The 24669-nt window shown below is 52.5% G+C and overlaps 2 protein-coding genes across 3 annotated transcripts in view; one reads left to right on the top strand and one right to left on the bottom strand.

Moving 5' to 3' along the window:
• The first annotated feature begins 950 nt into the window (after window positions 1–950).
• PKIG (protein kinase (cAMP-dependent, catalytic) inhibitor gamma) lies at window positions 951–12695 on the top strand. 2 transcript variants are annotated; one of them, XM_010150915.1, is made up of 3 exons: window positions 951–1018; window positions 10404–10579; window positions 11764–12695. In XM_010150915.1, the coding sequence occupies exons 2-3, from the start codon at window positions 10429–10431 to the stop codon at window positions 11841–11843; spliced, it is 231 nt and encodes a 76-aa protein (XP_010149217.1). In that variant the 5' UTR covers window positions 951–1018; window positions 10404–10428; the 3' UTR covers window positions 11844–12695. The 2 variants fall into 2 exon arrangements, 1 of the variants encoding a protein (XP_010149217.1); XR_727885.1 differs by lacking the exon at window positions 951–1018 and having other exon boundaries at window positions 10429–10579; window positions 11764–12166; window positions 12408–12687.
• A 3356-nt stretch (window positions 12696–16051) lies between these two features.
• ADA (adenosine deaminase) overlaps window positions 16052–24669 on the bottom strand; it is a gene marked incomplete at its 5' end in the record, with an annotated part of 12381 nt that continues 3763 nt past the window's right edge. The window contains 7 exons of the mRNA XM_010150917.1: window positions 16052–16153; window positions 17401–17530; window positions 18016–18083; window positions 18806–18907; window positions 19141–19212; window positions 21414–21538; window positions 23788–23903. Of these exons, the coding sequence (XP_010149219.1) occupies window positions 16052–16153; window positions 17401–17530; window positions 18016–18083; window positions 18806–18907; window positions 19141–19212; window positions 21414–21538; window positions 23788–23903 (715 nt within the window). The remainder of the gene's footprint in view (window positions 16154–17400; window positions 17531–18015; window positions 18084–18805; window positions 18908–19140; window positions 19213–21413; window positions 21539–23787; window positions 23904–24669) is intronic.

Below are 24669 nucleotides of genomic sequence, written 5' to 3'. Positions count from 1 at the left end.
CAGCAAGTGCCCTGTCCTTGAAGCAGGGCCAGAACCAGCCAGTAGTCAGCTCCAACAACTAGAGAGTTTTAAAAGTGGGTCAGAATAATAAAGAGAAAGGCTGTAGATCTGTCCCAGCTTGGAAAATGATAGGAAATAGTTCCAGTCAGAGTGGTACTCAGCCCAGACGGGCTAGACAGAGGAATTGCTGCATGAGCTACTGCTTATATGGTTAAATGGTTCATCTCTTGCTTTCTGTTCCACTAATATTTGCTGCTGGGACAAAGTGGAAAAAAAAACCCAACCCAGTCCATGATGTTCCAAAAAGTCTGAACGCTGAAACAGCTGCTAAAATAAGCAAGTGTCTTGTTGGCTGGGCTCTGCAGGTCAGGAGATTGCAACGCACCCACAGATGTTAAGGCCACAGAGGAAATGTCTTTGAGTGGGTCCTGGGGACAGCAGGAGCAGGCACAGCTGTGCTCAACAGCACAGAAACCCGAGGGGCAGGACACAGACCTTGCAGGGCTACCAAAAGTACCAATTGAACTTCCCCTTTTGCCTCAGAGGAGCAGATATGGAAGTTTCGCTTCTCTAAAGGGCAGCGGAGGCGCAAACCCATATTCATTTATATTCTCGAGGCAGCTGCCGGGTCCTGGCGTGGTGTGGGTCAGGGGAAGCGCGTCGCTCTGGTTCACCCCAGCACACCCACAGACGTCAACAAAAGGAGAAGCAAAACCAAAGAGAACTTCTCTGTGAAGCCAGGCCCACGGCTGGACTTCCCTTGCTCCAAGACAAAATCAGCCAAGTCTCTGTTAGCACAAACCCTCCCGAGAAGGGGCCATGGGAACAGCACCACCCCACAGCCCTTCGCTCAGGGTCCTAGTTACCAACGGTGGAAAACAGCAACTGAGCTTCATGCTTCCCAACAAAAACATGGCTAATTTTTTTTTTCTTTTCTTTTCCTTCCCCAGAAGCTGCTGCCCTGCTGCATATGAAGCTTGTTTGAAGTCATGTTCAGAAGGAAAGGCAACTAAATCAGGTAGGGATTCACACAATGGGCTGGTACAGTTTTTAATTCACAGGGAGATATTATATGAACAGGAACAAGCTTTTTCCTTCCCGTTTCACAGTCATTTGACCTCCCTCTGTATTCCGGATTACTAGATGCTAGAAAGCTGCTAAGCAGAAAAGAATAACAATACTGCTGTAGTGACGTACTAGATGCTAGAAAGCTGCTAAGCGGAAAAAAAATAACAGTACTGCCGTAGCGACATTCCCGCTGCATTTTCCATACTTCAGAGCCACGTACTGTCCAAAGCCACGTTCCAGCGCTGGCTCCAAGGGCAGTCCCTACTGCACGGCACCTCCCCTGCCAGTGACAGGGGGTTGTGTGCAATCCTGCGCAAAGAGTGCGGGCAGGCTGTGAGCGGGAATATTGCTTGCCCGCACATAACCACGCAAGCAAGTTTTGCTCTGCTCACAGAGGCTGCCCAGCAAGATCCAGGGAACCCCCAAAGCTTAACCTTCTGTGGCGCTTGCGTAAGCAGCGGATCCGCCAGCTCAGACAGTCCTGTCCATGGTTTCACTCCCGTGCTCAGGGCATCTCCTCAGTCCTCAGGTCTTGCTGCTTTCTCTTGCTCCTGCGCTGAGCTCTCCCTCACACAGCAGTGGCAGCTCTGTGTTTGCAGATCTGGTGATACAGGATCTCGGGACTCTTTGGTGCACATAGACATTCACCCACAGGTCTTGGAGCGGTTCTTTCCTTGTATCCAGCATCTTTCTGTATGCCAGTAACACCCTATGTCCTTTCCATGCCCAGGCTGCATTTTGGTGGACCATGAAAAAGTTGGGAACGTATTTCATTAGCAGCTTTCCCTCCTCAGAGACTGTAGCTTGCAGCAGTCCCTGAGCATCCCCAGTGTAACGTCACGGACATGTCTCGAGCACCGCTTCAGCTTGTGTCTAGGTGCCATATCCCTGGTGACTTATGCAGAGTTACCCTGCCTGCAGAAAGGATCAGAAGCTGCAATCGCCTGACAGATGTGCAAAAATTCTCCACCCACTGGAGAAATACTCAGAGGAGAAGGTGTGTAGGCCAAAGCTTTCCCTGTCCAGGCAGGGATCCCAGCTGGGCAGCACAGCCAAAGGGACTAAGATTCCTGTGGGTAGCAGAAGCCATGGAGCCACCCAGGCGGCCTTAGCTCAGCCACCTCTCACTGCCAGCCTTTTAACTCCTACGCTTCCCTTTTCTATTGTACATAAAGCACCAATAGCATCATACCAGCCACCTAATCTTCTCACAGCTGCCAGAGACAGATATTCCCTCTGCTCCCACCCTCCCAGGCCAGCACAGCCCCTGGCCTGGCTGGGAGTCTTGCCAGCGGTTCCCTTCTGTGAAGGGGTGGATGGACAGGGCAGCCAGCTCCAGGGAGCAGAGCTAAGCCTGGCTTTGCTAATCAGCCTCATTCCACACTGACACTCTTAAGAGCTATCCTGGTTATTTTTAGGCACTGCTGGGAGCTGCCAGGGCTCTCGCACCTCAGGAGGTTTCACAGCTTCTCGCTCAGCCCCTTACACCACTCCAAGTCAGGACTCTGGGTGCTGGATGGGAGTTCCTATGGGACTGTGGAAGCCTGAATGAGGAAGAGCCAAGGCAGGTGGCTCTCAGCTTCACACACCCTGTGCTAAGCAGAGCCTCCTCAACCAGCAGCAACCAAAACTGCATAGGTACAGCCTGCACACCGCCTCTTCCATGCTGAGTTCTCATTCCCAGCCATGCAAACACTGCTTTCAGACAGCAGCAGAGCTCAGCTCCTCAGATCACAAACAAAAGCAGGACAAAATTGCTCTTTTTCCTGCTAGGCATAAAAATCAAGACCCATTCTGCCTTACCTCACTCCTTGTAGAAAGGTCTTCCTCCACGCAAAGCTTTCCCATCAAGACCTGTTGTGCCTTCACCCTCCTTTTATACATGACAAGGCAGCTGGGCAAGAAAATAGCCCCAGCTGCATCTCCTCTGCACTTATTTGATTTTCCCTTGCCCAGGGAAGCCTGCAAGGTGTTGGGGAGGCTGGGCTGGAGGTGAGCATCCCTGAGCCAGGGATTCAAGTAGGGTTTGAGTAGGTGATGCTGGCTCAGAGATCAGCGCCTTGGTGTGATCAGAAGAGCTGTAGGACCACTGGGGAGTTTCCAGCCTTTAAGGTGAAATCCAGCAGGAACTTTTCTTCCTGAATAATCTAGGGGAAGAAAGGGAACCCAAGTCTGAAGGGGATCCCCATTGCAAAGGAATCCACCCCATGGCCCAGGCGTGACGGGGTGTCTGCAAATCGCAAGCGGGGACGATACATGACTCCTCCTGGAACATGCCTGCAGCAGCCGTTGTGGGGCTTTTGCAGCTGAATGGTTTAAAGTGGCTGGTCTGTGGCTCATCTGCTGTGCAAGTTCAGGCATTAACAGATCTTCCACAGAGTCACTGGTTTTGTTTGTGTAAAAATATGTTGACATATAGAGGCAGCTAAATAAGAAGTTGAGAGTGAATAAAAATAATGGAGGAGGGACTCCTGCCCTCATACTCTTTACAGCTTTGAAAGGGTCTCTGCAGGGGACAGAGAGGCCTGTGGGTGCTGGCTCACAAGGTGGTGGATGCTCATGGTTGTGCTGGGGAACATGAGGGCTCTGGCTTGCTGCTGTGCAGAAGTGAGAGCGCCGTGTCCAGCCCATGTGAGCCTGGCTTGGGTGGTGAAAAATGGGGGGGAGAAAGGTGCCAGCCTGCCATGTCTTAGGGCTGACCAGGGCTGAAGGTGCCTCATCCCTCAGAGGGATGTGCGTCTCTTGGAGGCAGGGGGGCAAACCAGAGTGCCCTGATTTATTAGCACCTTGAAGCTGTGGGATGTGAAAAACAAGCTCGATCTGGGAACAAAACAAAAATACAACTGCTGTCACGGCAACTGTCTCCAGATGCACGAAGAGACCAATTATTTCCATTAATCAACTTAGCGAGAAGCTGCAGAAAAGGCTGAAGCTGCAGCCGAGGCTCGGTGCTTAGGGGAGGGAGGAGCAGATTGCTCCATCAGACCCTGGTTGCCAAGGCAAAATGTGGTTCCTCTCGTGGCAGAGGGTTTTTGGAGCACTCATGACCTGCGGGGACTGGCAAAGGGGTGTCACCCACTCCTGGCACAGAGATGCAGGCTGCCAGCACCACTGGCCAGAGCTGGGCATCGGGCGGTCCTCCTGATGGATGGACGGATGGGTGAATCCCTCCCGCTGTCACCCACAGGTCCTGTCTCTAACGAGATGCTGGCAGAGCTGAGCCATCCCCTTCCGCCTCCCCTGCTCCCCCCCAAGCCTTCCCTACTCCCCCGGGGACCGCAGCAGCGTACGTAAGGACTCACCCTACCCTGATGCCAAGGGTCGGCTGTGATTCTGAAATCTGGCTGGAGCATGTCTTACATCAGCTGGGAGCCAGGCAGTGGCCGGGAGGATGTGGGGCAGCAGGGGGTACCTTAGGGCAGCAGAGACACTGTAGTGGGTGTCCCTGGGGATGTGCTGAAGGCCAGGAGTGAAGGAAGGGAGTTTGGTAGAGCTAAATTCAAGGTTTGTGAAGTCATAGAGGAATCATTCTAAGCCTAATGTTAACCCTGAGGCTAAGCAATTAGTTACCAATTCTGTGGATATTAACTGATTGATCAATGCTGTAAAACAAGGACAAAGCAAAAGAAGGGATCTAGTTATGGGCACTGAGCCTTAGTCCCCCAGCTGTATCTGTTCTCCTCCTACAGGAATTATAATTTTCTACTAAGTCCTAGAGAACCCTAGAAGCTCTGTTCCTGCAAAACCACTGCAGTGGCTTGAGAAGCTGTAATGTCTGCGCTGGCTGAATTCATTGTATTTAGTGTAAGAGCCAGAGGGTGCAGAGTTATTACGAGGAATCCCACAGCAAAAGCCTTCCAAAAATACCACTGGGCCATGCCCAACCTTGACATCCATTCACCACCAAAGGGTGGTGAGGCTTTTCCACACTATTCTCGCCTGGAAAGAAGCTTCTCAGGAGGTGAGATGGACACACAGGTGGGAGGTCAGGCTGCTGCCCTGGCCGTGCCTGTTTTCTCACCCGTCCGGGAGACAGGGGGCTCAGCAGTTGGAACACATCAATTCTGGCCCAGAAGACCCACCACGACTACACTTCGGAGGACACAGACCCAGGAGGAAAGCAGGGAAGCTCCGTGCCTGGCGCACACCCTGTCACCAGCCTTGCCAACGCTTGTTGCGTACGGAGCCGCTACCGTTCCGGGCTCCCAACAGGACATCTGCAGCTTCAGCCTGGTTTCTGGCCGCAGATCCAAGCTCTTGTGCATGGGGGTCATGAGCCACAGTCAGGCTTTGAAGGCACGAGTACAGGTCTAAAAATACTCTCTAACCGATAACACCGTTACAGAGCCCTCCTTCTTTGATGGCAACCCCTCACGCATGTTCCTGGACAAGACCCAGTGGAAAATTTGCTGAAATTCCAGCTGGAAGTTGTCAGACAGTTGGTGGAAACCCCCTGACCTCAAGTGCTAGCTTCAGCCCAACGGGATTTTTTTTCCTCCTCGCTGGATGCGACTCTCCCAGCAGGAAACCTCACAGCAGCCTCACAGGGAGCACAGCAATCCCGGTGCTCTCGTCTCTGTGCTCTACCAGGCCCCCCCCTGCAGTAAACCATCTTACACTGTAAATATTTTACAAGCCCAGCAGGGCTGTTGAGTATGTTTTGCTGTTGTTATGGATCCGGCCCCAGCAGGAGAGGCCTAATAATAGCCACTGTACCCTGGAATGAAAGGACAAGGGGCACTGCGCGACACGGAGAGCTCGAGAGCGACCGCACGGACTTCACGCCCGGGTCCCTGCAGGCTGGCAATGAAGGGGTGCAGTGCGTGAGCAGAAGGGGTCACATCCCTGCTCCCAGGCAGAACTTTGAAATTTCACCCCAGAAACACAGCAAGGTTTACCTTGGCTTCGTGGCTTTATGACTCCAGAAGTTTGGGGGGGCCAGAAGAGAGTGTTAGATCCTCTGGTGTGGCACCCAGCAGGCAGGAGAGCGTGTCCCTGACGGGGCTGCGAGACCAGGCAGCCATCTCCGACCAGAACTGGCAGCTGTTGGTAGCAACTGCCGCTGCCAACAGGCCGATGTGGGGCCACAGCGGGCAGCAGCACCCCATGACGTGAGTCTGCTGGGCCTCCTGCCCCCGAGGACCTTGGCATCCCGGTCCCTGCCCTCGGGGCTGTGGCCGCAGAGGTGGCCAAGGTGCAGGGCTCCCAGGGGACAGCACTGCAGCCTGAGAAACTGCTCCTGCCTGTCCCTGACGAACAGGGAGGTCTCTAAAGGAAAGCAGGGTGGCATCAGGCCGTGACTCAGGCTTAGTGAAGCAGGGAAACCCATTGCTGTGTTTCACCTTCGAACCTCCCTCCTTACAGCAGCCCGGGTGTGCTGTGCTGGCTGCCCGAAGGGGCAAGGATGGCCAAGCAGGGGACTAAGCTGCCCTATGCCCGAAGGTGCCACGGATGCCATGCAGAGACGAACGGGACTTTCTCTGACCTAGAGGCCCTTTGTGCCCGCTGCAAAGGCGGGTTAGGTGGAGACCAAAACACTGAGGAAGGCAAGAGGTAAGAGAGAGAACAGCAAGCAGCAGAGGGGAAGCTGGCTGAATTCAGCACAGCCTCCTGATAGCCAGCATCGGTGCAGCATCCCAAAATAGCCCTTCCTAGCCATAAAAAGCTTACCGTTTAACCTAGACAAGGGACAGATGCAGTATCGTGCGAAGGGTTTCCTTGAAACTGGAGTCCAGGGCTGGGTGTGACTGTAACATCCATCCAATCCCTCAGAGTCAGCCCCCAGCCGCTGGCTCGATCGCAGGGCGTGTGTTTGCTCTGCAGGCACACGGCCCTGGGTTGAGTTTAACCTGCCTGTGGCGTTTCCAGGTCACTTGTGTGCCACTCTTAACCGTATTTGTAGTAACTGCGTACTCATAGTCCCTGGGATCTGCACTGTGGAGAAGCAGGCAGAGGGGGAAATGGGAATTAAATGCTGGCTTGTCTGGGGAACCCAGAGGGGCATTGAGCTGACCCAAAAGAAGTGCCCAGGTTTCTTCTACCAAAAGGCAGAAAAATCATTTAAACCTTTAATTTCTTGGTATCCACCTTCTAAATGGGTACAGTTCAGCACCAGTGTGCATAGGGCTGGTCTAGCTGCAGCTCCCAGAGCAGAGACAGCGGGTCCCTCACCTGCTGGGTGACTTCCCTGGAAAATGCCAGTGAGCCCAGCTATGGTCTGACAGCAAAACCTGCTCTGGAGGCCGAGTCCACACCAGCAAAGCCAAGAGTACTACAGCTCCAGATTTTTTAGTTCTCACAAGACACTGTGGAAAAGTAAGTTCTCAGCAGAGCCAGGTTATTTCAGCAGGGCAGGGGAGCAGAGGTGGCTCTGGGGACGTGTCTGGTGCCCTGGGACAGGCAGCACCGCATCCCCATGCGGCAGGGACACAGCCTCCCTCCAAGCATGACAGAAAAGCTTTTGAGGAATGTGCAACAGGCCATGCCAATGGCTTTGTCACCGTGCCACGCATCTCCTGCCCCGTCTCCATGGGCTGGCACACTGCGCCGAGGGCGTAGGGACCATTTCTGTTAACATCGTCAGCAAGAAGGAAAGGGAGGCAGGAAATGACCCTCTGGGGACAAGCTGAATCATCTCTTTGAAGTGCCCTGGAAACCCTTGCGCAGTGGATATGTGTGCTGAGGGCTTGTTCCTGCAACGCCTGGTGAGAGATGGCTCATCATTCCCTCCTGCTGGCCCACGGGAGGATGAAAAACCAAAGATGGGGAGCCAGTGGGTGATGCACCCCGATTTGCACCGCTAAGTGACTGTCCATGGTGACGCAGTTTCAGGTTGAACTACGTGGGCAGGAGGGAAGGTGGTTCCTTTTTTGCCCCTGGCAGATGTTAAAAGATGTTTCCACTGACTAAAAACCCACTGAACTGTTTTGCACCTGCCTGGAGATGTGGAAATGATCTTTGAAAAAATCAGGTTCTTCTATCAAAAATGGAGGCGACGGCTTCCATCACCTCCTTGGTCCAACAGCTTCCCGGAAGGAGAGGCTGGAGTGTCTCTGCCTGTGGGGAGGGATCTGCCTGCAAGGCTTCTGAGAGCCGCCCACTTTGAAAATCCTGAAGGAACTGCACAGATTTGGAAGCTTCGCTCATAAATCCGCCTCTGAACGGAAGGCCAGAACGCTCCCAGCCATGGAAAATAACTGAATCACACACGCCATCTCCCGGCCATCCAGCCGGGACCCAAACCTGCTCCTGCTTCTGCTTCCCTTGTTTTGAATGAATACCCCATCCTTTTCCCCTGCGCTGGGGCTTTTAGTCACTTTGGCACACGCTGCCGCAGCCGAGCACATCCACCCTTGGCAGCTACATCGAGGGATGCCGGGAAGATGCTGCATCCTGGGAGCTGGTCCATCCTATGAACCAGGTGGTCCAGCGCCCGAGGCAGGGGCAGGAGGACTCCTGAGCATGTCAGCTCCCAACTGGCCTCAGTGATGGGGAGATGGACCTAGGCTTGTGTGGGCTGCTCTTCGGGAAGCCTCCCAAGCCCGTGTGACACCTCTCCGGCAGCTACAGAAGGTCAGCAGCCTCTGGGCTCCGGTCAGCTGTGAGGAGGACTTGTCTGGGAATGATGGATGCTCATCCTGACCCAGGGAAAGGCACTTTGCTCACTGAGATCACCCAGCCTGCTGCATCCAGAGCCGGCACCTTTTCCCAGGAAGGACAAACCTGGAAAGGAAGATGAGGAAAAGCAATAGCTGGGATCTCTTCCTGGGGCAGAGGATGCAGCTTTTCCCAGGGCTCATTTAACAGAGGCCAGATGGATGCCAAGCCCTGGGTGGAGGAGGGTGTTTGCAAGGAGTTGTTGGAATTGGAGAAGCACGTTCTCCTGGGAGGTCTTGGGGGGGGCCAAGCCCCATGTCTCGCCACTGAGCCAGTGCCAGCGCTCCCAGTACTGGCATCAGCACCAAGAGAAGTCCCTGGGGCTATCAAAATGCACTGGGTACTGCCCCCTGCTCAGTGTCAGGAAAGGGGAGAATTTAACCTCTTTTATCCTGATTATTCTTCTTTCTACTGCCATAACATCGGGGATTAGAGTGGGGAGTGCCATTCCTGCCCAGGCTGGTGGTCTGCAGCGGATTTCCCCGGCAGGAAGATCAATATTAAGCAGGATTTGTACAGGAGCTAAGCAAATGTCTCAGTGGGACATTCACCCCAAGACACAAAAGCAAGTGAATGACAAGAAATTGGTTTTTTTTTTCATTACACACAAGCATTTCTAATTGGGACCTCCTTCCAGTACTGACAGCATCAGCAGGGCTAAAGGCATTTTTTCATGGGCAAACCTGGAGATAACTATTAATCTCTAATTTCCATGCAGAAAACCAAACTGAGTGCCACACTGACTAGACAGGAGCAGAGCACCAGTGCAGAGGCAGCGCGTGCTCGCTCTGTGCCCGGGATGCCTGCGACGGTCCCCGAGCCGCTGAGGCCCCTGGGCACTGCCACACTGGCGAATTAAATGGTCAGCTGAAATGAAAACCCAACAGCTCAAGGACTCGTCAGGCTGAACTAAGAGCTGGCTTGCAGCGGTGCGAGTGACCGCTCCGAGCCTTTCTTCACGCTGTGTGCTTGGCACAGGCACAAGCCTGGAGTGAAGGGATCCAAACATTTCCAAGTGCTTATCTCAAGCCCAACGCTTTTTCAGAGACATCCAACACGAGTGGAGGCCAAAGCCCCGTACCTATAAAGCACTCCCCTGCTCCCCCAGCTTTCCAGCGGGTATCCGCCAAGGCCCTGATCATTTCCCATTACAAATTCAGGTTGGATCAGCACCCCATCCCCCCACGCAGCGAGCCAAATTTGGCCTCCATTCAACGCTCCTGTGGCATTTTGAGGAGGAAGGAGGGCTTTTTCTGTAATGCTTTTTTCTGTAGGAAAAAGCTGCTGCAAGCAACCTTGTGGCTCCTAAATGAGGAGGCCAGGAACTCCACAGGAGAGGCAAATACCTTGTTGGCTTTGCTTTGCAGTGGGAAGGCAGAACAAGGGGCAGGAAGGCAGCAGGGATGGATCCCTCTCTCCCGCCCACCTGCCCTCACCCAGCACGGTGGGTCCCCCAGCACGGTGGGTCACCTGTCATGGTGGGTCACCCTGCACGCCACTCCACGTGACGGGGTTGATATCTGAGATTTCAGTAGCTGCTGTTAGAGGAACTGGAGCAAAGTCACAGGGACTATTTTTTCATGCTGTAATTTAACTCCACAGAGTAACCCAACCTGGAGGGAGCCATGACTCGAGGCTCGCTGTGCATCCTTGACCTCACAGCTGTGTTTTCTCCACAGCGTTTTGCAGGCGTATAGAGATGCAATGGAGGTAGAGTCCAGCACGTACACCGACTTTATTTCCTGCGATCGGGCTGGGCGGAGGAACGCTGTCCATGACATCCAGCGAGATGCCACCACCATCAGCATGCGCAAGCTGACCGAGGACCTGGGTGACCTTGCCGTTGAAGAAGCAGGTGAGCTCCCGCAGACACCAGTAAGCCCAACTCCTGGCACCCGGGCTGGATGGGCAAGGCACGAATTGGCAGCGCAGCTGACCGGTGCTGTCTCTGGGAGCATCGCACAGATGCTCGGGAGGAACATCCCACTCCTCGCTGCAGCCAGTGCCTTCATGCTCAGTGGGTGAATTCCGAGTGGGAGATGCCCCAGGCTGAGGGGCTCTTGTGAATGGGATGGTCCCGAGGTTCCTGGCACACGAGCCTTGCACACTCCAGCCAAGGCCCTTTGCTCGGGTAGTTGGCAGAGGCACTGGTGCTTAAACAAGACATGGACTGGCCAAGAGCCTTCCGGGGCAAATTACGTATCAGGTATACCATAGGCTTTATAAAATCAAGTGTGGGGTAGGTTGTGGTTTGCTTTTTCTTGGTTGGTTGGTTTTGTTGGTGGTTTGGGGTTTTTTTTGGTTGGTTGTTTTTTTTTTTTAAATCAGCTTAATCAGCTTTCATATAGTTCCACAGTATTTTAAATGACAGAAATAATTTTAAACACCACCAGCCATCTCCAACTCTTCCCCTGTAGCCCAAACATGGCAGCAGTATCGCCCCGCTTAGTATACGTCAGCCAGCTGACTACATGAAGCTTGAATCCTCTGTTCAGAGCAGAAGCAAAGCAGCCACTCTCCTTTCACTAATAAGCAACAAAACATGTAGCACCATGGCAGAGGGTAAACAGTTTTTTGCCCTTGCTCTTTTATTCCTCCAGTCTATAATCTAACTATAAAACCACTTTACAACACATTACCCCCACTGTACCTCTTTCAACGTGTCCAGACTAGCACGTGTCCATCCATCCATCCAAAATAAGCACAAATTAGAGCTCTTCCAACAGAGAGCAACTTGGGTATCTGCCGGGCTGGCAGGCAGATGTTCCTGGAGCCTTGCAAGCTGCCCTTACAGGTTAGACAAGGAGAGCACATCCCTGCCCCGAGGCTTCCTCCCAGCATCACCAAATGCGTTGAGAAGCATTCTCTCTCCAGGAACAAGGGAGAACCCAATACTCTTTAAGCCAAATACTTGGCCACAGGAGGGTAGTGATAGGTCTTCAGGTGGCAATCTGAATGAAATCAGCTGTAGCCATGACTGATTGCTTGTGTCCTCAGCACAGAGTAACCATGCTTTCTTCCCCATCCTCCCTCCTGCAGAAAGCCAAAGAGATGCCACTTCTTCTGAGAACGACCCTGGAGCAAGACCAAAGGGGCAAGAAAACAGCCCCTCCCCATGACAGTGTACAGGGGGTGGGGTGGGCAGGAGGAGGGCCTTGCTGTGAACATTAAACAAGAATTTACTATTGAACCTGCGGACAGAAGCCAACCTGTAACAGCAAGTTGTCTGTCAAATGTCTCTGCTGCAACTGTTTTTGTTTAGAGCGCCACAAGATGCTGTGCAAGGACTGGCACCTCCAAAAGACTTCTGCTCCCATCCCTAACGATTTAGAGCAACACTGCCGTGGTTGTAGTGATATGAGCCATTCTCGAGATGCCTTAGCTGCAATTTTCCCCTAGGGGAAAACCTATTTCAGTAATAATAGACACACCAGACTTTCCTGTCCAAGGTACCTTCCTCCTTTGCAAATTTAGACTTATTTATTCTGTTTCCATAGATTAGAGATTTAGATTATTGGTTTTTCTAAGCCTCACCCTCATCTGCATCTTAGACCTGACCTGGCCTCTGGACTGTCCATGCAGCCCCTCATCAGGGTGGGCAGCGGGGAAGGGACATGGCCAGTGCGGCTGCCTTCATGTCCAGCACCACTCACCTGGGCTGCTGCTGCTTAGCAGCAGGAAAGGACCAAAGCACAGCTCTGTGTGGACGAGCTCCACCTACAGACCCAGCAGCACCAGCCACAGGCATCTTTTTCCTCGGGTTTTAGCATTTTCAGATATTGTTAAGGGGAGGGGAGAAACATTTTGCTGGTTTGACTGTTGAAATTCAGGCTTAACTTTGCAAGCTGTTAGCTGAGATGATCTCTGGTAGGATCTCACACCATTCTCTCTTTTAGGAGACTTGTTTTGTGTTAAAGATGGTTTGATAAAAACTACATAAGCTGTTGGAATAAATAACACAGCCTTCAAGTGCTGAAAGTGTTCTTTTCTGCCTGGATGTTTCTTTTTCCTCTCTTTTGCCTTGTAGCTGGTTGAGCTGCAGGGTGGTTACAGGGAGATATGGAGCTGTGTTACAAGAGGGTCCCTTCCGTTTCGGTGAAACCCCCCATGGGAGTATGGCTCCCCTCCGTGTTCCTTTCCCAGAAGTCGAGCACAAGGCTGGCCTGGGACTCGGCGACGTGGCCCAGACACCAGCAGAAGAGGTGCTGGTGGGAAGAGGCATCTGTCCCTGCCGCACAGAGCTAGGAAGGCGTCGTTCTCCCAGCCCAGGCAGAGCTGATCCCACCGGAGCTGCGTGAGGCAGCTACAGCCCAGCTGGGATCGATGGCCGGCACAGGGACGAGGCAGAGCTGGCTAGAGAAATACTTTCCACACCAGGTCAAGCATCACCCTGGCAGCCTAGGGAAGAACTGAATGTTACGAGTTTGTGATTTATCGGAGAAAACAAGGCCATAAATAAGCAGAGAAGCAGCTGCCAGACAGAGGGAGAATCGCCTGTGGGCCTCCGAGAAGTGATGGCCATGGGGCCAGCACAGAGATGGCCGTGGCTCCAGCTCCCACAGGAAACGAGGATTTGGCAGCCAGGTAGCGGCTGCATCTGCTGCTTTGGCAGCTGCAAACCCGCTCGGCTCCCAGAGCTGCCTGGATACTATTGCAGCTCTGTGCCCGGACGGCGGCCAAGAGCCTGCTCCCGTTTCCCCCTGCTCGGGGGCAAAACCAGCAGGTAGCTCTGGGCCTGGCTGACCGCACAGTGGGGTCTCTAAGCCTCATTTTCAGCTCTCCTTGCTGCTGCTGAACAGCATTTTTGGCTCACGCTGACACACAGAAAGCTGAAAGGCGGCGCAGAGGGACCACGCAAGACCTCCTGCAGTCAAACACGGGCTAATCTTAGGTCTCCCTGGTCAGAAAATATCTGTTCCATAATTATATTTAGGCAGATGATTAGGGACCTGTTGGCCAGCTACCCCCAAAGGGCAGGCAAGAGGCATCAGGTTCCCCCTGCAAGTGAAAGAGCCAGCTTAGCTCCCATGGCTGATTGCGCGGAAAGACCAAGGGCACTGGCTCGATCCAGCCACATCCTGACTTGCAAAGCTGCTGAGCACACAGATGCTCCGAGCCCTTCATTTCAGCTGAACGCAGGGGCATGCCAGACTTCCCAAAACTCTGAGCACTAAATGACCGGAAAGTCTTTCAGCAAGCACTGCCCTGGCCAAGCTGACAGTGCAGCCCCATGGCCAAGCAGCCCACGCTGATCACTTTGGGCTGAGCATCACTCAGGAGATAGTGATGCTGAGTAAAACTCAGGAGACAGGGGAAAAAAAAGTAAACTATTTTTGATACACACCAGAAAAAGAGTACAGATCGATGGCACTGCTGCCTCTAGCAGTGATATGCATCCCTTTGATTACTGAAGGGAAAAGGACGTCAGGTTGCAACAACCTGCATCCATAAATCCAACCTGCCAGGGAGAGGAGCACCTTCCCTCTGGCTGTCACAGTGCTCCGGCCCGGCAACAGGAGAAGGCAGAAGCCAAAGCACCATCACACCTACCGATTAACCCTCATGCTCTAGCAGGGGTACGATGGCTCGCATCGTGGATCACGGTTCCTAACAGTCACCCTTGGACAGAAAGGCAAGAGGATTTATCTTTTAATATAAATTTGTTATTTTATTAAACAGGATTAACAATCAACTGTCCAGAATCCAAACAAGCAACTCTTCTTCAGAAACAGTTTTTAGAGAAAAATTATCCAAAAAAAGCCTGGTTCTTACTGCAATAATATTCTAAAATGTGATACTTTGTCATTTGCTTTATAAAAGTAAGAAATTCACTCTCTTGTATCCGCCTATCTAGCTAAATATGTGTGTATATGCACCATGTACTTCAGAGATGAGTATTTTACTCAGAAGACAAATGTGAGGCCCAGAAAGAAGGGAAATACTCCCAGCACGCGGTCGCTGCTGGCTGAGACTGGACCGGTCTCGCACTCTCCGTGATAATGGTGGCCACGGCCCCTTGTCAAAGGCAACTTTTTGGTACGGTATCTTTGGAGTAAGCGTCTTGGCAGACACCTGGGATGCTAAAGCACACCACACACTCACGTAAGAAAATGATGGTCTCTTCTCTGGATGCACAGCTCTATTGCATATTAAGTTAAAATACTATAATGCACCAAGATCGCGTAGGAATTTTGGTGACTACTTCTATATCAATTCTCCACCAACTGGAAAGATCTGACTTCTAGCCAGTGTCGTGGTTGAGTGAGAGAAGCAATTCAGATGGGACCAGAGTCAATCTGTGACACTGGGCTCTAGCTTATTAATTAACTTACTCAGGTTTAATGGTGCCTGGAGATTACGTCAAGTCAGGAAAAGGGCAGAATGGGTAAAACAGGCAATCAATGACAGTTTTTCCAAGTCCTAAACAAAGACAGAGGAAGAGCAAATTGCAGTTCACAGGAATTCTCCAGGATGAGTACAAAACCGGGAAAAGTCCCAGAAGGCAGATTTCAGCCCGGAATAGTAAAATATGTTCCAGCTTCCTATGCATGTGTGGGCAGGGTCATGGCCAGCTGTGAGCACAGCTGGAGCCTGAGCCCAAGATGCGTGCTTCTGCAGCGGTGGCACTGGGAGGCCTGATACACGGGAGTCCGTAACCAAGAAAGGATGCTCTAAAAAAGTGGTTTGGTTTTTTTAAAATGCCCTTCAGACCTGTGCATGGGCAAGAGCACCAGCTTCCAGCTTGTTCGTGTCCCACTCTTGTTAGTACAAGACTAACCCTGTGTAAATACAGCTGTGGCCAAGCCCTCCTACCCACACGGATGGGAATAAAGCCTCTGTTTCTGAAGTGCCTGCTGACTCCCTGTCAGCACTCACACACCATTTTCCTAGGAAGGTGAAGATTAACCCAGGCCACAGTCACAGCTAAGGTGGTTATTTCTGCACTGCAGACAAGGACTAGGCAGGTCAGTGGGACAGGATAGATAAAGCAGGGTAAGAGGGGAGGAGGGGGAAAGCAGGGGAGGTTCTGTTCTCATTTGCAGTGCAAAAAGACTGACAGATGGAGGAGGGAGTCAGGCCATGGGGTTGTTTCAGTCTGCTTGCACAACAGCACAATAGGAAGCTGGGTATCCATTTGGGAGACAGTTCCTGGGGGTGATAGGTGGTATGTGATAGCCTGAATCTGCTTAGCACTGTAAGGGTCAACTCAGGGGTGCCAGGAAGAGACCCACTCCGGGCACCTTCTCCCAGTGCTCCCACTAGCACAAAGGAGAGTCAAGCACAAAGGAAGAAGGACCACCGCTCCACGCTGGCTCGCAGGGATGGGTCACGATGCATTGGGGACCATCCCATAGGCTTCATACAGGGTGTTGAGCAGCTCCTGCTTTTCTTTCTCGGGTAAGAAGCTGGACTGAGCTGCGTTGATGTTCTGGGGAGGCAGAGGGGGAACACAAGGGAGGCATTTAGACACACCAGACATGAACACGTGGTTATGCACATCCAAACATCTGGCTCTGAGCAGCAACAGGTGAGGGAGAATGTAAAGTTTCCACTCCAAGACTCATTTCCACGGCCTCGTTTCACAGGGCAACTGCTCTGGCCGACCACTAGCAACAGTCCCAAGGGGAACAAGGCAGGCACAAAGCAAAGGTCTTTAAGTACTTTGGAGCTTTTAGTATATGTACTTTAGACCCGTCCCTACACTCCCAGCTCCCCTTTGGACAAGGGCGGTGGTGGCAGCCTGATGGGCTGCTGCTAGCACCCAGCCTGGCTGTGCAGTGCAACCAGCTCCTCCGTCTTGTGCAAGGACCTTTCTTTTCTTACACAGGAACAAGATGGCTTTTGCAAAAGCAGGAGAGGACAGCTGGCAGCGGAACATGATCCAAGATGCCAGAACTGTCCTTGTTCCCCCTTCCAGACCCAGAGAGTGTTATCTGTAGGAGAAAGGGACTTGTCCCTCCAGCCAGAGCTGAGAGCGGAACTGATGCTCTCTTGTAAAAGTGCATCCTGCACTTCCCAGACCAAGCAAGTATCCTGGGAGACCCGTAGGTGAAAGTGCTGACTCCAGATGCAAACCACAAAAGGTTCTCTTGGCAACCAGGTAAGTCAAACTCCCAACAATTATCCTGTCTTTCTGTCTTGGGTGAATAATTAGAAAACCAAGGACATAATACAGACACACAAGTGACTGTGTGTGCCAAAACCGAAGCCAGCAGTCACTTTATTTCCAGCTCAGTTGTTGCATACTCATACACACAAAAACTGCAAGCAGTTTGTATGGGCTCAATCTTGCTAATTTCTGGGCCAGGCCTTGAAATAACCTTTTTTTCCCGAAAAAAAGCAACAGTCACCTTCCATCCTTACTGCCAAGACCTGCTGTGAGGCTCAGTGGAGAGTTTCCACTCTGACCTATTACCCGTAGAGCTCAAAGCAGTCAGACCAAGCAATGCAGCCCCTGCAGAGCCCACCCTGCACTTGCATCCCCCTGCTCCCCACAGAGCTCCCAGCATCCCCCTCCCACCAGCTCAGCAGCCACCCTCAACCTCCTGCTTACAAGGCCAGTGCAGAATTTTATGATTTCCATTGAAAACTCCTATCAGCTGATGAAGAAAAACAGTATCTTGCTCTGGGCTGCATCCAGGGCATGAGGAGAGCATCCAGCTGAGGCTGACTTACCACTCTCTTGAACTCCTCTTCAGTGAAGCCCATGTAGTCCTTCACTATGCTGTAATCCTTGTCAATATTGGAGTTAAAGATGAGGGGGTCATCCGTGTTTATAGAATAGTTAGCTCGATCCTTCCTAAATCTGTAAGGGAATTGGGTTGAATCAGTGGGTGAAACACTGGATGCAGCACTGGTCATGCACTCCTCAGGGTAAAATGCAGTAAAAGGCAAGACCTTGGCAGCTGTCCCTGCAGCTTGCGTTGCTGGACACAAACGGGGTCGGCTTGTCTCGCCACCACTCTGCACTGATCTGCTGCTCTGGTGCAGCAAGGAGCAGGGCATCACTTACCAAGAGGTTTGGCAACCTGAGCTCTCACCCACAGACTGAGGCCCATGGCTGGTGTGCAGCATCTCCCGCTCCACAGCTCAGAGCAGGGGCAGGAGGGGCAGGACAGGCTCCCCAGGGGACCCCCTCCAGCTGCAGTGGGCCCCCCCTGTGCTGAAGGGCAAGGATGTACCACATTTTCCTAAGTGTTTAGATGTCCATTACCTTTGCAAAGCAATAGCAGAGCTATTATTGACCCAAATCTTGATTATTCATGACTGCACATAATTGAAAAGTCTTACTGTGCCACTGGGTGTTTCCCAAAGTCCGGAAGACATGCTCCAGTGAGATAACTGGACCAAGGGCAGACCTGTTTGGGGGAGTTAAACATGAATCAACCACGCAGATCTGAACCCCAGCTGTGTACACCGATAGCTAAGCATGCTGCTAAAGCCAGATACAGGTTTAGAGCTTTGTTCACAGCTACTCCTCAGCGCTGCTTCGATGGACCGGTGCACATCCCAGGTCACGGATGCGAGAGACCCTCAGCCTGCGTGGCAGCAGCAGGAACCAGTGGGTATTTCCCATGGCCAGTCAGCCACCTGCCATTCATCAAACACAGCCAAGAAACTGTTGGCATTAAGTATATACATATACGTTCCATATATGACTTGGATACACCCATTCTAGGGAAAAGGCAAAGAAATCTGCACATGCCTAGTAACTCCCAGGCACTTCCACCCTCCACCCAGACAGGCTGTGGTACAGCAGCCCGCTCTGAGGTAGAAGCCTGCAGGCTTAAGGTATATAAATTAGTGAATAAGTCCCCCAAATATATCCTCAACCAGACCAGAATCCCCCTCCCTCTGCTACACGCCTCCCGCAGGCTGCTGTGCACCCCAGCGCTCCTCACAGCAAAGATCCCAGCAAACAGCCAGGTGTTCCCACCATTTCTGCTGTGGAACTTTGAGCATCCACATTCCCAAACACGTGAGCAGCACTGGGGCGTCAGGTCACGTCCCTGGCTGTGACACAGCCCCAGCGAGGGCGGATCTGCCACTTGGACAGCAGCTACCTGGCTGGCATCCTCACCTCAAAATGCATCTTTGCTCTCAACAGCTCCTTGTACAGCTCGGGGTCCTCCAGGACATGATAGCCATGGCCAATGCGCTCAGCCTTCAGGAGATAAACTGCCTAGAGAGCACAGGGAAACCACGTACAGCCTCAAGTACTGGCTCAGCTCCTGCCCGGAGATCCCTGCCCCACCGAGCCAGCTACGGGTTCCTTCCCTGAGCCATCGGGACCAGATCTCCACCTGGGCACAACGTTTGCTCTGCTGGCAATACAGAGCGGACTTGGGCTCCTCTCTGGTGCAGGAGATGCCGGGGCACTTCCCACCCCTGTCCCGAGCCAAGAGCCTCTCATACCTCCTTGATCATGGCAGGCGGGCCGGCCTCCCCAGCATGGACAGTACGATGAATCCCGCATCTTTCAGCTTCCTGCAAAGCAAGGAAGGACACACTCCTGTCCCATCACCTCCAGCAAGGTCAGCAAACCCCTGGGCTGACACCGCTCTCAGGGGCACAGCGAGCAACAGGGCTGTGTGTGAAGAGCCCCCAGACCACAACGCCCATACCCTGAGAGTTGCATGCTCTCTGTTGTAGCACAGGCTGTGAGAGAAGAGCTTGGTAATGCCAGAAGCAGAGAAACTCAGAAAGCCCAGTTACCTTCCCCTGGAGCCCAGCCAGACTCCTCTGGGGGTTTTTAATAGCGGGTGAGCTCCCCACTGTCTCCTCTCCAGACAGCAGCAAGCTCGAAGCTCTCCTTCCTCCACCTGCTTACCCTTTCTGCATGAATCTTGCACCAATTCCTGTCTTTGAAACTTGTACCTTTCTGGCCAGCTGTAGCCAAGTGGGAGACTTTTTTAAAGTCCCCAAGGCAGAGACAAAGCGATGCTCAGACACCAAGCATCTCCCTCCTGCAAGGGGCTTGGGGATGGAGGCAGCCCAGCCAGGAGGACCTGCGGGTGCAGCTTTGGGGGCATTCTGAGATGCTCTCCATGGCCATCCTGAAAAATCCCTTCCCAGGGCGGCCACAGACCATGTGGGCTTTGGGATGCCATGCAGCCTCAAGAGAAGCCTGTCTCCTGCCTTGCTAGGAAGGGCCACCCAGCCAGCAGCAGCAGGCAGGCTGCAAGCCCCCTCTTGCAGCAGACACTCTTCCCAGACACTCCCTCAGGGCTTTTCACTCCCGAGTTGTTCAGTTACTCAATTTTCAGCTCCTCATGTGCTGCATACCCCGGCCCTGCAAAGGTCAGGCCAGGCTCTGCCTCGGATGTCTACAGAGGAGCGCTGTGTGCATCGACTTGAAAGGTACTCTGTGCTCCCTGCATTTAAGTGAGTGTTGATTTTTCCCAAACAGCTAATTTTTGACACTTTTTTAAATAACACAATCCATGTGGCTGAAGTACCAGACCAAGCCTGAGCCCCTCCATCCAGAAGGGAGTTCATGTCTACTGTGCATCCATGGGCATATCTTCCCTTTAATTCCTTTTCAACCCATTTTCCAAAGACACATGGTGCTTCTCTTGGCATCTCCTCTAAGGATCCTGCTTCCCTGGACATAGTGGTCCTAGGATCCTTGGCTCGACACCTCCCACTGCTCCCCCACAGCCAGCAGCCACAGACAGATTTTCACCATTATCTGCTCTTTCCCCTCCGGCAACCCTGAGAGCTCCCAGGCAGAATGTGCCTGCCTGAGGGACATCACAAGTCTCCCCGATGTCCCTGGATGCCTTGCATACCCCACAGAGTGGAGCAGCAGTATTTACGGGGTGTACTTCCCTGCCACTCAGGCCAAGGGAGGCTGACGGATGGGAGCAGAGTTTGCTTCAGCATCTCAGAGCCTGAGCCAGCCCCTGGCACAGAGACAGGACAAACCCTTCGGACGGAGGAGCCTGGACCTGGGCACTGCTGGCACACCAGGGCAGGAGGAGACGTGCTTGCCCGGCGGGTAATCAAACCCTGTGCCCATGTCCCAGGCTGTAACCACTCGGTTGGTCCAGCGTGGCACGGCAGCACAGGCAGACCTTCGTGTCAGCTCCCACTGACGGGGCAGAGAAAGCCCCGTACCGTTTCAGCCCTGAGCACTGCTTGCAAACCACTGTCCTTTTTGGCAGTGATGGTGCACAACCTCCTCTCCCACTGCGGCAGGGGACCACCAACCCCAAAATCCCACCAGCGAAGCTCTCCCTTTGAGCCACTCAAAGCGCTGAGGGCTCCTGAAGCCATTCCAGCATTTTCATTTGAGATGATCGGATAAGAGCTGCTTCTCTGCCAGACTGGAAAGGCCAGTCTCTTCCAGCCTTGGCTGTGGTTTTGCCGAGCCCCAGGAGCAGACCCCAGCTGACAGCAGTGGGGTGCTGCTGGGGGAACTTGGGCTCCATGTCACACCCTGTGCTATGGGGTAACGTGCCAAGCTCCAGCTCTAAGGCCATGTTTAAGCAATGATGCCTGCCATTAATCATTTAGGAAATATAAACAAATACTTTTGCTATTTAACTGAATGTTTTTAATGGCTGCAATGAATTTTTAAGCTGTCCCAGCTGTCTGCAGTCAGAACAACATGCTGTGTCTCCCCTCAGGCACATCCCCTCAATATATGTTCTTCTTATTTCTTTTAACAAGCTTATTCCACAAACCTCATAGGCCTTCTTATGCTCAGAGGAATTCTCCACCTTCAGGGATTCATCCCCAGCCAGGTCAATGGCCACCACCGAGTTGTTTCGATACTTCTTGCAGAGCTCCACCACCTCTGGAGACCAGCCTGGAAGAGACAGCGCCAGGGTTCAGGAAAAAGCGTTCCTAAGGGGCACACCTTCAGCATTTTTCTAAACAAATCCTGGTCCTGTAACTGGAAAGCTAGAGCTATTTCCTTCGATCTTTCCTAAATGTAACGCTCAAAAAGAAAGCTAACGAACTCCTTGGCTCTACACACTTCATCTTGAGGCAAATAAAAGCTGCCAACTGATTAGTCCCTCATCAATGAAAGGGAAATCAAATGCATTTACCAGCTGTAAAACTGCTCTCATCATGGTTTACTGCTCATTTTGAGCAAGGGAAAAAAAATAAAGGAAAGCCCTCTAAACACAGTGGTGATTGCTGCATTTGGCCCAGGGTAAGCTGAACTGCACCACCCAGGTGCTGTAACGTGGTGCATGGGAGAAATCCCACAACCCGCTCCAGAGCTTTCACCCCATCCCAGGTTGGGCGAGGGGGAAAGGGAAGAACCAGCCCATCAGATGTGTTGTGTCATGGAGGAGTTTGGGCTGGGACAGACCTCTGGGGGGCCCCTGTACCACAGTGAGCCCTGCCCTCTTACAGGGAATCCTTGACTCCCCCAGACAAGATGATGGATGCTATCCCAGTGGGAAGAATCTGGTCAGCCTCCTGGAAGGTGACCTTTAACACTGAAAGTTTTATCTTTTGGCATCAGTGAGAGGGAGTAACAAACGACCAACAACTGCTTCGGCTTTATCTTTGATCAGCACAGATAACCTCTGAGAAAGGACATGCATCTACTAGCTCACACGGCACTTACCCTTAGTAAAAAGGCCAAGAAACAGGGATAAACTGTAGTGTTAATTATTAACAGGCACCTGCCGCACACGTACAATCCCAAAATCATATGAACATATAAGATAATGTGTACAATTTCTTCTTTTTTCACCAGTTTCCAATTCACCAGATCAGAGCCACTATTCTATTAACCAGTTTGCTATGAGCTGGCTCTGGCTGGCATCTCTGCCTTTCCCTCAACGCTTCATAAATTACAGGGTTGCTCCTCACTGTGCAGCACATCCCGAATGCAGCACTAAAGACGCTTGTATCGAGCGCGTCCCTGACGCTGGTGCCCTGGAACAGAGGCATGGAAATGGATCCAGCTCGGATGTCTGCACAAGCAATCCCTCCTGCTGTGCAAGCGCAGGCTGCACGCACCCTCGGATGCTCCCGCCACCTTCTGCCTCTACTGCTTGTGCGTTGGCGAGGGGTGTAACTGCAGACAAATGCCACGCTGCCTTACAGCTCAGCAGTTTCCTCAAAGAAAAAAAAAAAAAAGAGGTTTTCCTAGAAACCAGCAATGTAAGGGTCAAGTTTTCAACACATTGTTTGGGGTTGGTTGTGCAGGCAGGAAAAACACCCTACTCAAATCTTCCACTTTCCAAGAATATAATTTTTCACATTTCTAGGCAGAAATTAGCTGTGTATGTGTCAGCAAAAATCTCTCCACCATCTACCCTACAAAGCCTACACAGAACTGTTGTGAGATAGGAAGTAACAAAGTCTTGATGTAAGACAGCTACTGTCATAGAACCTTGTGCTGACTGCATCTTCTCCTAGAGGAAGACACAGAACTCAGCAGCCCAATAAACACTGGAAATTGAGGGGTTTTTCCCTATTCTGGCTCACAGCACCTGTCACCCACAAAGTTCAGAGCTGATGATTTTATAAAAAACTTTGTATGTCTGACAAAAGTATATTTTCCCTGTGTTTTTAGAGCCTGCAGCCAGCAGACCCATGCCCGGACTAATGAAGCAGCATGACTGCGGGCAAAGAAATTTTCACATCTGGGTCCGTATGAAGTGTGAGACCTCACACCTGGTCCTCCTCCTCCTGTGACCATTTGCTCTCAAACCCACCGGACGGTCACGGCAGACGTGGCTGCTCCCTTTGGCAGTGGCTCCAACTGGCCCTCGAGCAGGGAATGAGGTATCAGCAGAAATCCAGAAGAGGACAGAAGTGCCTGTTTTGACTCTCCAGAGACCTTTCAGATACTGGTTGTACCCACAGACCCCCAACTCTTGCATCCAGCAGACCTTTTCCCCATAGTCAAGGGAGCAGAGGATCCCCACTGAGAAAAAAACTACTCAGCACTGTCTGGTCCCTCATCAGACCCAGGGCCACAGGACCAGGGCTCTCCCCGCATCTCTGCGGGGCCCTGAACCCTGGGGATGTCCCCCCCCGCCACGCGTCAGGGAAGGGGAGCAGAGCAGCAGGGGGGCTGCAATACATTACTTGGCATATGGCGCATGCAGCATAGAATAGACCTGGCTTTGATGCGGAAATCCCTTTCTCCATCCTGTAGTCCCTGATTTACGAGGTTAACGACTTCATCTGGAGTGAGGTCTCCCCTGCAGGGAAGATAAGACGTCAGTAGGAGGCCGGACACCACCCAGGGCGGCAGGCAGGAGCCACAGGTCCAGTCCAGCATCCCCACAGGACACCCCATACCAGGCTGCTCATGGTCCCACTCGCCTTAATATCCGGAGGAGCCCGACGAGACCGCCCAGAGCTGAAGAGCACCTCTGACACTCACGCCATGCCCAGATTTACCAGGTGTCAGGCCCAAAAGCATGCAAAGATGATAGTAACATTTACAGAAGCCTCGGGGAACTGGATGCCAATCCTTCCTGAGCAGAGGAACCCGCTCCGTGCCAGAGCATCTCATCAGGGCACACAGCTGCCTGCAGCCAGGCAGGGGCAAGCACCAGGGGCTCAACACCCACCACAGCACATTTTGCAAGGGGCCACAGAGCCCAGCACTGATTTAATCAGGGGCACACATCACAGAGGGGTTGGCATGTAAAGAAGGGAACGGATCCCCAGCCCCTTCCAACATTGCCCACCGTCTCTGCCAGCTCAAATTCATATTTTGCGGGCAGCAATCCGTATCTGAACGCTGCTTTCCTTCACACATAGAGTGGCTTCAGCTGGAAGTCTAAGCACAGCTTCTCCGCACATGCAGAATTAGGTGCCCAAAATGAGGGGCATTAAAAGCAGCACAGGTGTTAAAAGAGGAATAATGCTATCAACGGGGAAGAGAGGTGGAAGAGTGCCGAGGCTCGCTGTGTTGGAGGAGAGGGGAGGTTTGGTTACACCAGACTTTGATCACACACT

Source organism: Eurypyga helias, unplaced genomic scaffold (genome assembly GCF_000690775.1).
Source record: "Eurypyga helias isolate BGI_N326 unplaced genomic scaffold, ASM69077v1 scaffold4124, whole genome shotgun sequence".
Taxonomy (NCBI): domain Eukaryota; kingdom Metazoa; phylum Chordata; class Aves; order Eurypygiformes; family Eurypygidae; genus Eurypyga; species Eurypyga helias.
The sequence above is the reverse complement of the archived record's forward strand: the minus strand, read 5'-3'. Positions and strand labels throughout refer to the sequence as shown.